Genomic DNA, 16,359 nt, shown 5'->3' on the forward strand with positions numbered 1-16,359 from the left:
CTTGTCAACCTGGAGAGAAGTAGCAAGGAGGTACTGTGTTGCTCAATATCTTTATAAATGGCTTGGATGAAAGAGGAGACTCAAAGTTGCAGATGGCGCCAAATCAGTGGCATAAAATAGTCTCTTGCTGTACATCGCCCCTTCACATGCAGGAGTCTCCCTCCACCAAAGCTCCCTTTCCTGTTGAGAACCTTCCTTCACAAACAGAATAGTGCTTGCAAAAGAGTTAAGGACTGGGGAAGGACTGGATTGGACGACTGCAAAGCTTTTAAAACAGCCAAGAGGGATATTCAGTCACAAAACCAAAAACTGAGCAAGAGAGGAAGAGAACCCCAGGGCTACTTTTTAAAAACAAATTTTCTGTCCCCCTTAAAAATGTTTATGGGAATTTTGTGATTGTTTTCATCCAATGCTAGACTTGTCACTTTTAGCTTTCCAGACCAGTCATCATTACATACCTATAGAGCTATAGAATAGCTGCTCATGAGTTTGTGAGGAAGCTATTTCGTTGTGTTTAACAATTTAGTTGCAGAGTATAGTAGTTCAATTATGAATGTGCAAAAAACCCCCACAAAAGACACTGTTAAACTGTTCATTGTTTTCTCTCTCTCACACACACATCTCAGCTAAGCATAAAGTGTTAGTAGAGCTCCTTTGATTGGGATGTAATTATCTGTGTATGCCTTTAACATCCCAAGAAGCGTAGATTATTCACAGGAGAAAGGTACTTAATTTAGAAAATCATCTTCCCCACAGAGTTTGATACAGACCATTGTTGTTTTTATAGAAACAAAGATGTATAAAATGGGTCTGGTGAGAACTCATGATAGGTTTAGACAAGGTTTTGAGATATACAATATAACACCAGTCAAAAATGCAAAAGTAGCTAATTCACACCTGTAAGCAGAGCAAGGCAAGCTGCAAATGTATTTTAGGCTGCCATTCTACACACACTTAACTGGGAATAGCTCCCACTGAGTTCAGCAGTACATCTGAATGTCTAAATAATACATAGGATTCCACTGTTACATCAGGTAGGAGTTTTGGTGCTTCAGGCAAGTACCAGTGCTATGACAAATGACATACCAGTGCTATGACAAATGCTCTTCTTCATGTGGTTATCTGGTTTAATAGGTTAATCCACTTGATCTGCCAAATTATAGATTTGCCTATGGGAGTTCCCCAGGCACTTCCAGGCTGTCTCACTTTGAGTAGATTACTTCCTTTATGACATAAGTCATGCTCCCAAAGAACAACAAAGTGGGTGCATTGTGATGCATAGGCAGTAGCTAAATGTAGAGCACAACCACTTTGAGAACAAAAACCGCACTCTGTGCAGTAAGAATAATAGTCGAGCTGTACAAATCAAGTGTACACACATATGAACACAGACATATATGTACATGTGTAGTAGAGGCAGTTAGTGAAATGGGTGAACAAGCCTAAGAAAATATTTAAGCCCACATTTCCGTCTCTGGGAAAGCTGCATCATATTCTGGTCTACAAAGATTGCTGATTCTATTAGAGAAAGACGGATTGGGAACCAAAGTTCTCATATATCACATCACAATAGGAAGTAACCAAGGAAATATAATGCAATAGAAAACCCTAAGAGCCATGTTTTGTGCTCCTTTCCCTGTGATTTCAAATGCATATTTGCTGCAGTGCATAAACATTAGATTGATTACGTGCACTTAGAATACATTTTTTACTCCTTCTAAGGAAGTTGAAATATCTTTTGCCCTTGCAAATTCATTTAAACTCAAGCAAGCATTGCATTTGCCTATGCTGTAACAGTGAAATGGATTTCATATTTAGAAAACACCCAGCATTATTCGGGCTGCTAGTTTTCCTGAGGGACGCGGGTGGTGCTGTGGTCTAAACCACTGAGCCTTGGGCTTGCCAATTGGAAGGTCAGTGGTTCGAATCCCCGCGATGGAGTGAGCTCCTGTTGCTCGGTCCCTGCTCCTACCAACCTAGCAGTTCGAAAGCACGTCAAAGTGCAAGTAGATAAATAGGTACAGCTCTGGCAGGAAGGTAAACGGCGTTTCCATGCGCTGCTCTGGTTTGCCAGAAGTGGCTTAGTCATGCTGGCCACATGACCCGGAAGCTGTCTGCGGACAAACGGCGGCTCCCTCGGCCTATAGAGCAAGATGAGCGCACAACCCCAGAGTTGTTTGCGACTGGACCTAATGGTCAGGGGTACCTTTACCTTTTAGTTTCCCTGAACTTGGCTCCTATGCCTTTATTTTACCTTTGTAGTAAGAAGAAATTTGATAGGTGATCTTTCCCCACCATAACATTTTCATGCCTGGAAAAAGCTAAATTTGTGCTTCTCATTAAGTATGCAATCCCACAGATTTTCCTGGGAATAAGTTCCGCAGATTTGTGAGTAGACATGTACTGTAGTGTATAGGGTTATATGGTAGCTTGTTAACACAAGAGAACCTGGGAGAAAAAGAAAAACACACCTGGCGACATTATATGGATTTCAAGTGTCAGTCTCACCTTTGGTGTAGCCACTTTTGCAAAGTGTATAATTTTACAAACATTTCTTGGACATGGGTAGCACTGGGAGCAGAGTGGGGTCAAAAGTGTGTTCTCTTCTCCTCTTTATTTCCAGATCCTCCATAGAAAACCTCCTCTTCCCACCCCATATTTATGTCCTCTGGTGCAATTGCTCCTAACATCAATGTATTCACCATTAACTATGGGTTACCAAACGTCCTCTTTTAATAATGAAGTGCAACAGCATTCACTTTGTTGAGTAGTGTTTAAACAAACACTTTGGAAAGCTATCACATAAAATGCAAAGTTAAATGAACATCAAATTACTGTCCATTTCCGCAGCTTTCAGTGCTAATGGAGATATTTTTGTGACCATTTCCAAATGCTTATTCCCCCCCCCTAAATAACACAAAAAGATTTGTTGTTTGAAAATGCAAGTGGCTGTTAACCATATATTATTTGTAAATACAACATGTTCCTGCATCATTCATTTCAGTGTCTCATTGAGGTTTAATTGGTATATATTTTGGTTGACATGTATTGTTCTCTTGTAAAGGTGTCAAAATTCCTTAGCTATGTCAGTGACAAAAGCCCCCACTGCTTGTGATATATAAATTATGCTCTTTACCATATAATCAGCCCTATCTATTAGAATGCTATTTGCAACAAAACATGTTCAAAATATGTACCGGGCAGATTGGTCTTTCTTCACTTTAATATTGTGTTATTCACAGCAAAGTTTTTGTTTTGAACATGAAAAGGGAACATGTTCCAAGATTTGATCAGCATCGTATCAATTAAGAGGCATTTGAATTGAAAAGCTGGTGAGGCTTATTAGTACAGTTCAAAATGTAGCTTTCACTATTAACATCTGAAAACATTGCCACTGTGAGAAGGAACAGTGTGATAACATCCAAGTATAGATTGATAATCTGGTATGTTGTAAGTGTTCTTATACACCTAAACTTTATTTCATTTACTTCTACATTGTATTGTAAGGTATTTTCCGGGGAGGGTGGGCAATTTGTGGAGACATTTTGGTGGCTGGTGGTGTTTCCATTTTTTTCAAAAGGTGTTGGTGCACAGGAATAGAAATGCTTATGTCCATGCCCAGCATGAAAAAATATAGTGGGGAGTCGAGTGAAGGGGTGACTGGAGAGACAAACACACCTTAGATACCTGCACAAGCTCTGCTCGCCAGTGCAGATGGGAAGTGGTGTAATAGCAATGAATATCAGAATTGGGGGAATGGGGAAATGTGGAAGCTACTTTGCTGAAGGCGCACACAGAAGACTTAAATCTGAATGGGCCGTTTGCAGTATAAGGTTATTTTCTTCTCTACCATTGCGGTACAGCCCTTCTCTATCCAAAGCTACAAATGCCAATGTCTGATATTTTCCTGCACATGGAAGCTACTTTTAGGATTAGCCTTCTGGTAGCTAGGCAACCCTAAATCTGTAATCTTTCAATCTCTCTCTCTATCTTTTAAAAAAATAAAATCAGAAGTATTATCATTACTTTATTTATTTACATTCCACCTTTCCCCCAGAACCAGGACTCAAGGTAGCTTACAAAAATTAAAACAATCACAGAAAGCTAAAAAAAAACATATAGATGTTGGAGATTCATTCCCCGTGCTGCTGTCATGGGATTGTTGTCTATCACATGACGATGTAGGTTTTCATTCCACAGAGTCGGACATGACAGAAACAGGATGTATTTCCTGAAGTGGGACTATTGTCCTTTGTTCTTTCTCTTTGCTGTCTGATGCTAGAGAGAGAGGGAGCTATGTTGCAGTGCTCCGAGTGTTTTTTTTTTGTAAATAAACGTAGATTAGCCAAATGCTGAGTTGCTGTGGTCTGTTACGCAATTGCGCAAACTCTGCGGATCCGTAAGTGTGCTGATGTCAGTTGGCATCAGTCGCTGTGATGTTTGGGCTGGAGAAAGCTTTTGAAGCTCCTGAACGATCGACCAGGAGGGAGGGAACATGCCAGTGGGGCATGTGTCTCTACCAGGGTCCTACTTGTGAGTAAGAGATCCTAACAAAAGATAATAGTTTAAAAGTAATTAAGCTATAGTGGAATTAAAACAATGTAAAAAAAGAGAAAAGACCAAATCTATTAAACTACAGATAGTAAAAGCACTAAAAGTAGCACCATTTAAAGCCCTTTCCTCAAAAGCAGTCAGTTCCCAAAGGCCACCGGAATAAAACTTCCTGCCAGTGGAAGGAAAACAAAGAGGGAGCCAATATAGCCTCAGTAGGGAGTTCCAAATTTTGTGAGCAGCCACTGGGGAGGCCTTCTCCAGCACCCCCACCAAATGGGCAGGTTCGTATGTTCAAAACTCCAAGCTTTCAGCCTCAAGAGGTAAAGTCCAGAATGGGATATTCCATTGCTATTTCTGTGTATCTGAATAATCTCTACCTATTAGTTCAGCTGCTTCAGTGGCCTATGCCATTTTCCCATACATGGCTTTACTGGAGTAGCACTACTCCACCAAGAAGGAATTTTAAGACCTAGCTTCTAATGGAAGTAATGTTAATAATTATAATTTGTAATATAGCAGATGCAGTCTAATTTACCTCCCTCTTCTGATGGCAGGCTGTACAAATTATAGGCTGAGTAAGAAAATCAAAGTCTAAAGGTTAAAAGATTAAGTCAAAGATTTGGTACTTAAATGTTCAACAAAGTACTATACAACACCCTCACACATACCGCTACACCATCAATCAGTGTAATTAAATTACATATTTCTTAAAAGAAAGAAAGCCCACCTCCCACAAAATCAAGCACTGCAGATGCACACAGACCCTTCACATATTATGAGACAGATTAAAGAGAGCTGAACTCAGAACGTTTCCTTCAGATTTTAGACAAAATAAATGCAGGGCTGCTCCATTAACTAAACAGATGCAAGCAAAGGAATACTCTAGTGAAAAAGAAGGTGAAAATAAATGTACCTCAGTTGTGATAGGAAGTCTGAAAAAGGTAATTTTGAAAAATGCACTGAAAGCAAATCTACATATTCTAAATGTGCCTCAGAAACCCACTGGAACAACTCTTTCAGATGCTTGTTTCTTTGTACCATTGTTGCAGGGAACCCAAATGTCACCAGCTGCCCCTTCTGTCGTTAGAATGCAGCATTTCCCAAGCACTGACTGGTAGCAGCTCTCCATGATTTCAGGCAGGAGCATTTGCCAGCCTTATCTGGAGATGCTGGAAAGGCTGGAGATTGAACCAGAGACTCCCCTGCATTCTACCACACCAGCTGTATCAGGCACCATCTATACCTGAGCTGTGCCAGCTGGTCACATTAAAAGAATGCTTAAGAATTCTGCTTAAGAATTGGTGCCTGAGTTTCATTTTTCCTCTTCCCTCCCTGTTCTTTTCTCCTTGTGTGTCACTTTTCTTTATATATGTAGAGAGAGATTATAAATCTGCAGGCAGGGATTGTTTTGTTCTAACTGATTGTATGTTAGCTACTCTGGGTGACTTTTGGGCTGAAGAGTGGGGTACAAATGCTCTAAATAAACTACAGCCCTCCCTTTACATATTTGTAGTGGGCCACTGAACTGGCCTGAATCACCACTTCTGTCAACCTGTGAAGGATGCAGCCTGTCACTCACTCAGTCCTCTGCCTTATGATCCTTTCAGTCTCTTTTGTAAGCAGCAGTAAGCAGTAGCCCTACTCAAGGCAAACTGTCTGCTCCTTTTCTGGCCCAGTCTGCAGTCCACCTGCAGCTGTGACTGATGTCACTTCCAGATGCAAAGGCCAAACCAGGCAAACTCCATGGTGGCACAGAGCCAAGAGATGTGCAGCTCATGGCTTGAGTCATTACCCACATCTGGACAGGCTATCATACTATGGGAAACTGACAGCTGCATGGCAATACCAGGATAGGAAACTAGTTGAATGTCTTACCATGTTTTAGTTCAAAGAGTTTTTAGACTATGCATCTTAGCATCTGAATGACCTTCCACACAGCCTCAAGATCTCTGTGCCAGCTCAAATATATAAGATATAGGGTGTGAAGTCAACAGCTAGAGCAGTAAGTGATGCTGCAGCAGTGATCCACATGTGCTCTAGGCAGAAATACTGGTGTAGATTTTTTAGTGTCAGTTTCAAAACCACAACCATCTGTCTAACAACTTGATACTTTAAAATGTAAATAATGGTATTTCATACCAAGTGGTTAAGCAAACAACATGATAGGATTGTTCTCATATAATCTCTGGTATTTCTGTATATTTTTAATTGTCTGCTGCAGTTAAGGGGATCTTTTCTTCCTTGATCGGTTCTTGACACTTTACAGCCTTCCGTTTCTTATCAAGATAAGTGCCATAGCTCACTTCCGGGTGATTGCAGACAGAACAGCTTCTGCTCACATTACCAAAGGTCTTTCCGATGCCAGAACGTTCATCTACAAGACAAAAAGGCCTATTTCAATGCTTAAAGCCATGTGACGAGTACAGTCAAGGGGTCTAAATGTTCATTGCAGTTTATGGAGAGGCTCAGATTGGTGGGCTCCCATCTGTAGGGTGAGTATTTGCAGGGGCATGATGTGGGAGGCAGCAGGGCCCATAACCCTGGGTGCACAATTTTGAGGGGCCACAACTCATGTGCACACACACACAGGGATCATGAGGCAATAAACACTTTATACTTTGAACTGAACTGTGTGGGAAAGGAGTTTTCTTAACCAGGAGCTCTATAAAAGGCTGGAAAGCAGGAAGACACCAATGTTCTGCTAGACGGCTTTGCTGGAGCTGTGCATACTCTGCTGATCATAGTGGTCAAAGTGTGGTGTAGTATCAGCAACAGAAGGTGGGCCCAGTATAACAGGATATGGGCCAACTGACTTCTACAAGACTAACAAGGTCTTCCTTGGAGGCAAAGGGGCTCTTGTGTGCCCTGCTTCAGAAAACCTGTTCAATCAACTCAATGAAGATATAGTAGAAAGCATGAGAACCTTTGACTGAGTTATTTTAACTCACATGGCCAAGTAAGGCACGTGAAGACCCTTTTCCTCTGAGCACCAAAACAAATCGAGCAATACCCCTATCATCACTAAGCACCAGCTTTTTTCGGTGCTGACTCTCTTCTTCTCCAGTCCAAGATTTGAGACAGGTGAACATAGTCTTGTGAACAGGCCCACAGTAAGTGGCCAGTTTCAAATAATACAGTCCTAAAGCCTTACGTGGAATATGTCCAGTATACTTAGGCATCATTCCTTCCGGCCTGTAGAATCTCTGGTATGGGCGTGGTTCTTTGAGTTTGGTTGCAGGGCTCTCTTTCCTACAAAATAAATAAAATAAATGATGTTTTTGTGCTTGCCATTCTCCACCTTTCTTGACTGTAACAACATATTATGAGCAGCTTTGCTTATGACTGAAACAGTACGTGTGATAGTCTTATCAAATACTTATGAGAAGGTAGAATGTCTCTGGTTTTTATATGGCTAAGACACATCCAGACCTTCCAAGTGTCCCTATCTTCCAGGGATGCCCCTGATTTAGAGAAGTCGTTCTGGTTTCTGATTTGATCCCGGAAAGTCCCACGTTTCCTTAGGATGTCCCTATTTTCACTGGAGAAATGTTGGAAGGTATGGAGTTACCCGACCCCCGACCCATTTGAAGGCAATCCTGTATAGGTAAGTTTTTTTAATGTTTAATGTTTTATTATGATTTTATATATGTTGGAAGCTGCCCAGAGTGGCTGGGACAACCCAGTAAGATGTGTGGGGTATAAATAGTAAAATTATCATTATGGAATGGGATGTCCCTATTTTCATCAGAGAAATGTTGGAGGGTATGCGAGTCTGCAATACATTGGCTGGACTGGGCAGCCAATGGAGTTTGGATTTCTTGTTTCCTTCTCCATAGAGGCAGAGTAAATGCATTCCATTTGGATTTTCTGCCTGACATTGTTTTATAGGGGAACAACAGCAGCAAGCAGTGTACGTTTGGATTTGAAACAACCTTCTTTCCTCCAATCCTTGGTACCAATGAAACATAATGACATACCGGTCAGCCTAGCACTATTTTGACATGGGAAGCTTTTGCCACCTTATGTTCACAGTGTTTGTTTGTTTTAATACACCTATGGTGGATTATACTAGAAGAAGGATGAGGAACCCGTGGTCTTCCAGATACTGTTGGACTACAGTTCCCATCATCCCTGACCATTGGCCATGCTGGCTAAGGGTGATGGGAGTTGGAGTCCAACCATACTTGAAGTGTCCCCAATCCTGACATTTGAAATTTATATCCAATATTTTCTATGTTTTCATCCATCATCACTTATTTGCATACTAGCTAAGCCATGTTCAAGGTGACTTACAACATCAATATATATACACAATTACAAAAAATATAACCACAGCAAAAATATTTAACAGCAAAAATTAAGCATCTCCAACACAAACCCTAAACAATTTCCACCCTGATAGTTTCTCATCATCCTGAGAGACAGGTCTTGTAGGATTCACAGCAACAAATATATTGTCTTATCATGTTAACAGCTGCTCATGCAGGGCTGGCTCTAGGTGTAAGCTGGGTGGTGCAGGGTGCCAGGGCGCCGGCCCGGCGCCCGCCCACCAGCCACACCAAGAAACGGGGCGGAGCGGGGGCGCCGGAGCGATCTCGGCACCACGGCGCCAGGGTGTGCGACACGCTTGAAACGGCCCTGTGCTCATGCAAAATGATCGAGGTGTTTAATAATAATATAAAATCACAGGAGGAAAAGATATAAAAATAACACAATAGTTGAGCATAGATGAATGAGTAACATTATGTAACATTATATCCACATGATTTCTTGGCTGCAGCATAGCCTAGTGAAAGATCTTTATGCCAACATACATGGATTCCTTGGTAGCAGGATCCTGCTTGGCTCTGTCCAAGGAGTTCTGAAAATCTCGATAGCAATTTTCTGCCATCACATGGTAGCGAGCTCCGTGACCAAACTCTGTAACCTTAGACCTGGGCACAAAGCCAGTCCAGCCTGGAATAGGTGGCTCAAGTAGACTCCTTTTTGTTTCCACAGGCCCTGCAAAGTGATGAAATGGGCAGAACACAACACAAAGGAATACAGATAAATAAAGAAACACAAGCTCACACAACTCTGTATGCAATTATGTAGAGCTTACCAAAGACCAAATATAAAGTGATGAAATGGGGCATGAATTGAAAGTTTACTGAGGCTAAAAATAACCCTACAGAGAGTGAGGAGAACAGCACAAATGAGAGGTCCATTGCATTAGCACCGTGTTCTTTAACTTGCACCATGTCTTTCCCGCCTGAATCTGGTTGGTAGATCTTGGGGTTCTATGAAAACATGAAGTAGATCTGACAAGCCTGAAATCTGTGAAACCGTGTATTACTCCATCATCAGCCAACCAATGCAAATAATTTACTACAGGAAGAAAGACAGGTGCTCTTTAAAACATTCCAGTTTCAGGAGAAAGGGTCTAAGTGGAAAAGAATTGTATACAATTCCCATCAGTGAGAAAGAGAAATAACAGCTCTATATAGCTCATGGGTTGGATCAAGAATCCGAATATCCTGAGAGAAGACCACTGAAAAAGTCCTAAGGAAGGTTCAAAGCTAGAGATTGCAAGCCCTCTTAATTCTCCATTTACAGTATTTAGAGACAACAAGTGCTGGCCGCACTCCAGCAAGTTTAGAGCCTAAAGCAAATTCCACTGTGCTAGGTAGTAAGTAAAACCATGGGTATCATTGCTCAAGTGTTAACGGTTTGTGTTATGGCAAATTTGCTAGATAATCATATACTGTATACTAATAGCAATCTAAATTATCCAAGCACAGCCAAAATACCACAATCCATGTACAACAGGAAGGTATCAGGAGGCTTTGGAGGACCAAATTTTGCAAAAGTACAAACATAATTTTTGGGGGGACCCCAAACAGCCCAATGAAGACTGAGCATGCTCAGTGGCCATGGACAGCTGACCAACTGTTGTGGTGGATGTGGGGGGACAGAAAAGCAGGTGAGAAGGTGAATGGAATGGAACATCCTGAATGGGAGTAAATCACACTGCAGTATTTTGTTGCAAGTCTTATGGTACTTGCATATTAGGTTTCTACAAGCCTGTAGCCTCCCCTTTGGATGAATGAACTCAGAATGCATGTTGTTTCCTTTCTATTTCTCCAGCTGAGCTTTAGAGGTCATGGGGCAGGTCCATGTAGCTGTAGATAAAAAAACTCAAGACAGAAAGCAATTTCTGTTGCTCTTCATCTGTAATAACAAAGCTATTAGAGGCCTTTGTCATGGTTTAGTGCTGCTAGTTGCAGAGATAGAGTTTCTCTCTCTCAAAAGACCTGGGGAAAGTGACTGGTACTTTTCTCAAAGAGGGAACCGTCATTACCCCCTTAACCACCACAATTCATCAAAACAGACTTAAGATCTCCTCTGTCTTCCCATGCAACGTTCAGGCCACATGTGGATCACTGCAGTGAGCTTCCCCTATGGCAAAGCAAAAATGCTTTTGCTACTAGAATTTGTCATCTGTGCACGACAGCAGAGGAACAAAGGTCAGTGTTTTGCTTTAAAAGAAAATGAAAAACTGCCTAAAAGTTTCCACATTCTGTTAAAAAGAAAACATTCACAGACAGCTTTTTGTGTGTGCAATGACTCACATCAAACAGAACTTTTACTCCACTGCTCAATCAAAGCTGAAAGCTCAGACTTATCTCTGTTGTACCACGTTGGAGTGAATTAGGAAACAGAGTCAAGAAGTAAAGTTTGTGTCAAGACCTGGATGTGGGCTAGTCAGGCACAGGAACAAAACAGTATAGTGGAACATGCCCTGATCTAAGGTCAGGTTACACCAGTGGCACAACCACCAGTTTGCGGGTTTCTTTTAAGAGACAGAGATGGAATCGCTAAAGCATTAAAGGTGGTGCTCATGTTTCAGGTTAGGGTTAAAGATGATGCCCTGGGTCTGTTGTTAATAATTACTTAATTTCAGTCATGAAGCATTTCTTATGGAGCATTGTGAAGCAATTTCACAAGACTCTGTGTGTATTTGTGTGTGTGTGTGTGTTTTTTAAAGTTAAGTTACATATATAAATACAATTTCAAATCCAATACAGATACAGACTAGGATAAAAAAATATCTTGACTTAGAAGGCTTGTTAAAGGTGAAAGTCTTCAACAGACAACAAGAAGATGGAAGAGATGGCGGCTGTCTCATATGTAACCAATGAGACTTCCAAAAGGCAGGTGTGGAACAGACCAACTTTGTATGGCAAAGGCCTCCTGGCAAGACAATACCTGCAGGATGCGCTCTCCTGCAGAGAACACAGACCAGCTGGGGATATGAAGGGGGAGAAGGTATTTTAGGAATCCTGGTCCCAAACTGCACAGGGCTTTGTATAGCACCTTGAACAGAGCCTGTTAGTGAAAATGTTGAAGCAGGCAAACATGGTGGATAAGTATGCTTATCAGGGTGGGTGGAAGGTTTCATTTCATCTGTAGATCAGCAATGTGTACATAACATGCCATGTCAAGCCAAGCTTCTTTTTCTTCCTTTTTAACTTCCTTTCAGTTGCATGCCCTAAGCTAGCTCACTGCTAACATGACATCTGCTCCTTTTGTAACCCTGTATCTCTCCTCAGAGGGCAAGCATCATGATAAAAGGAGGCTTCCTCTCGAATGGGAACCATACACTTTAACTCAGTCTAGCAAACCAGCCACCAAGCTTGCAGCAACCACCCCCTGACCCCTTGAGTCTGGCCTTAAATATGACGGTGACTCTAAGGGTGCTACGTGCAATGAGTTTTCCAGAGTGGTAGCTTCTCTGTGACTCACCTCCTCTCCACACCATATGCTTACAGCACATTCAAAGTCCATGGCTCCCCTTCAAAGAATCCTAGGAACTGTAGTTTGTTAAGGGCACTGGGAATTGTAGCTGTAATGGATCAACTACAGTTTTGAGGATTCTTTGGAGGAAAGTCATGATGTGCTTTAAAGGTATGGTGTGGATGTGAAAACAACATGGACTCTGCTACTCTGCAGAAACTTGGGGTCAAGAGCTGCATCTCCAATAACTGTATCATAGTGGAACAGATTTGACTAAGCCCAAATTGATTAGAAATGAGGCATACTATACCCAGCACATTTGGATGGTGTTTGCTATTATAGTCATCAAGTGCGTTTATTATTTCTTCATTCGTGCAAATAGGTGGCAGCTGGGGTGCTGTAGCCGCTGTGAGCCTCATTTCTTCCATTTGGTCACATTTTCTCTGAGTAGCCTCACGAAACGCATTCACACACCACACAGAATCGTTTCCGAAGCTAGTTCCAATTCGGTAGAATCTATAAGGGATGTAGCCTGGAAAGGGCAACAGAAGTTCACAGCCATCAGGAAGAAGCCACCAGTAGACTAGTCTAGGCTTTCCTTCAACAGAATTTCTTGTGTCTGTCTGCAGCCCCAGGACTATCACAAGGATAATCCCACTGTTTACTCATTATTTGTGTATACAGGCTATGTATAGTCTATGGTGGGAGCCAACTTAACGTTCTGTTGCATTCATAGTAAATGTGTCAAAAGGGTGATCTGGCGGGTCATATACATGGGCTTTCAGCTCCAGCTTGTCACTCTGACATTTGTTGCCATTTGATTAATTTGCACAACATGAAATTTGAGTGTTTTGCAGCTGCCAGGCATACTGATTTAGTGTCTGATGCCTGCAAAACTGGGTGCTGTTGATTTCCTGGCTTCTAGTCAGAGGGTAGGTATGAGTGTTGGAATTCTTCACGTGAAAGTGAACATCAGCTTTCCGTCACCCTCCTAGCATTTCAAAGCCTCCTGTCACACTCCAACCACTGAGATTTTATACCCAACCAACTAGAAATTTAGCAGATGTCTGAGAGTCTCAACATTTAGTTTGCCAAAACAGCCAGTGTCATTTGTATGTTAGAATAGAGCATGTATTAGCAATATTTTGCAGGTGTGCCCACTGTAGCTGCCTATTTTATTTAGTTATGCTTTCTGTTTTTATTTATTTAAGGTATTGTATATTCTCAGTCAAGGTAACTCAGCAGAGTTCATAATAAGAATTTTCAATAAAATACAGTTATGGAATCAAAGTACTACCACCACCAGTCCATCTTAAGCTTATGTGGAGCCATGGTGCAGGGATCCCTCAGGCACCCCCCCCACCCTCTGCGCCTCTGTGGCCAGAGGATGTCTTCGGGCCCGCCCAGCAGCCCTGACCCACCCGCCCGCCGCGTGGTCCGCTGGTGGGAGCACGCAGCCTAGGTGGGTCCTCCTGAAAGAAGCGAGGCACGCAGCCCCCCCCCCGCCGGTCTGGCGTTTGTGTACCTTTGGGGGCAGTAGCTGGAGCTGGAGGCACTGCTGGCATGAAGTGGCAGCCGGGCGGGCGGCTACTTCCCGGAGGAGCGCTGGGTGCCCGAGTCTCCGGCGTGGCCACTGTGCATCCTGCTGGCCGGCACCGTCCCAGCTACATCCCCATAGCTGCCAAGTTATCCTTTTTTTAAAGGGATTTTCCCTTATGCTGAATAGGCTTCCTCGCGAGAAAAGGGAAAACTTGGCAGCTATGTACATCCCTGGCGCCCTTCCCCGCCTTCAAGGCAGCTATGTTGGAGGCGCGGCGATCTGCGGTCTGAGGATCGCGCAGCGTTGGGCGGCTGGGCTGGGCTGAGTGGGTGGGGGTGCTGCCCCTTGACGGAGGCAGCTCCACCGCTGCTGCTGCCCCCTCGCATCAGGCACCACCGCCAGCACAGGGAAAGGAGCGAAGCAGGCAAGGCGGACTCGCGGGTGGCTCCGTGTGCCTCCTCGATGCGCCCCTGCTGGGCGGGCACCATGGCGCATTGCGCCACCCAGCCCAATGGGAAAGACGCCCCTGACCACCACCCTCAAAGTTGTACCCTGTGAATTCAGAGAATTCATAACAACATTCTAGTTCTCATTATCACTCAAGCATTTCTGCAGCAACATACTTCTCCCTCCCTCCCTCCCCACCCACCCCCACCCCCTGCAGGTAACAGACTCTAAAAAATACTGAGTGCAGAAAAGAGCCTAATTTGGCAGTATAAAATAACTATCCAGATCTTCAAACAGAGAGCAAGGTATGTGCTTGTGTTTTGGTGTCTCAGTACCACTGTACTGTAAGGGGGAAGCATGAAATCTGTGGTGCAGTTAGGTAGTTGTAGACTCTAGACTTAGCAGCCTTATGAGGGGACCTATTTAGATAGTATTGTGTACTGTACAGTATTACTCTTCACCAATCATATTGTTGTTCTGCATTTGGGGCTCATCCTATCACTCTGCTAGCGATGTAAGTCAGTTGTCAGGGATGATGGGATGTGTAGCCCAGCAAATTGTAGACGCGAGAAGCATAAGCTCCCCACCCCTTGCGCGAGAGCCTGAGATTGAAAGGTATTTTCCTTCATTCACCAGGCAAGACTAGGGTGCTGGGTCAATCCTCACAGCAGGCATAGGCAACCTTCGGCCCTCCAGATGTTTTGGCCTACAATTCCCATGATCCCAGCTAACAGGACCAGTGGTCAGGGATGATGGGAATTGTAGTCCAAAACATCTGGAGGGCCGAAGGTTGCCAATGCCTGCCTCACAGCATACATTAGCAAATAGATAGCTTTAACAGGCTACTAAAATCATAATCCTGTTTATTACTGCTGTACTGAGTACAAAGTGCATCAACACAAAGTGGGAGCCAGTGTGAAAAAGCCGTGATTATATAGCTGCCCCTTTTAGCATGTTATGTTGCTCTCTGCCAAGTTATCAGCTGAGAAATGGGAACAAAGCGCAGGCCAAGACTCCCAGTTTTTTTACCTGTATATCCTGGTATCAAAGGGTTGCGCTCATCTACTTGTCGCTGAAATGGTTCCATGCTTTTTCAAACTCTGATGAAAGAAAGTTAAGACTTTCAACTGAATCGAGACTCCAAAATTAATAAGCCTGTTGTTCAAGAATTATCCCAATCGAAACATATTGGTGTTTCAGGTTGTCAGAACCTTTAAGTCAGAGGTTGCAGAAGTACAGTTCCCAGACCTACCCATCAGCTATGCTGCCTGGGGCTGAAGGAATCTATAACTCAGCAGCAGCTAGAGGACCGCAAGGGAGCCAGCCCTCCGGTAAGCAGTCATCTATTTCTCTGCGTTAAAACATTAGGAAAGAACCATCGCCTCTCTGCATATGAACAAACTATGTCCAGCAAGTCATCCAAGCAGACTCTTTAGACTTCATTTCCAGTGCAACTCTAGTTATCCTGCACATGCCCAGTTAGTAAGAATATGGAGTTCAATGGGGCTTATTGAGATTGCTGCATTGCTATGTCAGGAAAGCCTGGAAATTTGATGGAGGAGCAAAAACCCTCCAAATGAGAACAAGGGCCTATTATTCTGTTCCAAACAGCAGCCAGCCTCTGGGAAGCTCACAAGCTGCAAGTTAGACCCAAGCTTGCCTTCTGGTTTCTCCCCAGTATTTGGTGCTCAGGGATACAGTGCCTCTGAACATGAAGGTTTCATTTGGGGATTTGATAGGCTGTTCCCATGCTGTTGGTAGCGATAGCAATGAAATTTTCTAATCCTTTAAAAAGCTATTTACGTTCCTGGCTGCCACAGGCACACAACCTGTGGAAAGGATCCAGCAGCCTTGCGTTACCTTACTAGCGCCATTGGATTCTGCTGCTGCAATGTTTCATGTCCTCAGAGCACAAAGGAGATAGGAGGGGGGGCAAGAATATTGAGATTGATAATAACAAATGCAGACACATGAGGGCTAAAGACAAAGGTTGAAGCAAGAGAGGCAGCAAACAATGGTCAGCTACTGACAAGAGAGAAAAT

The 16,359-nt window shown here is 43.1% G+C and overlaps 1 protein-coding gene across 1 annotated transcript; it reads right to left on the reverse strand.

The window, feature by feature from the left end:
* Positions 1 to 4,489: 4,489 nt before the first annotated feature.
* On the reverse strand, positions 4,490 to 15,455 carry SPMIP5 (sperm microtubule inner protein 5). Its single transcript, XM_035138542.2, has 6 exons — positions 15,347 to 15,455; positions 12,641 to 12,862; positions 9,369 to 9,555; positions 7,706 to 7,803; positions 6,694 to 6,928; positions 4,490 to 4,547 (listed from the first exon to the last, which is right to left on the reverse strand). The coding sequence occupies exons 1-5, from the start codon at positions 15,402 to 15,404 to the stop codon at positions 6,759 to 6,761; spliced, it is 735 nt and encodes a 244-aa protein (XP_034994433.1). The 5' UTR covers positions 15,405 to 15,455; the 3' UTR covers positions 4,490 to 4,547; positions 6,694 to 6,758.
* Positions 15,456 to 16,359: the final 904 nt, after the last annotated feature.

The sequence above is a fragment of the Zootoca vivipara genome, chromosome 5 (genome assembly GCF_963506605.1).
Source record: "Zootoca vivipara chromosome 5, rZooViv1.1, whole genome shotgun sequence".
NCBI lineage: Eukaryota > Metazoa > Chordata > Lepidosauria > Squamata > Lacertidae > Zootoca > Zootoca vivipara.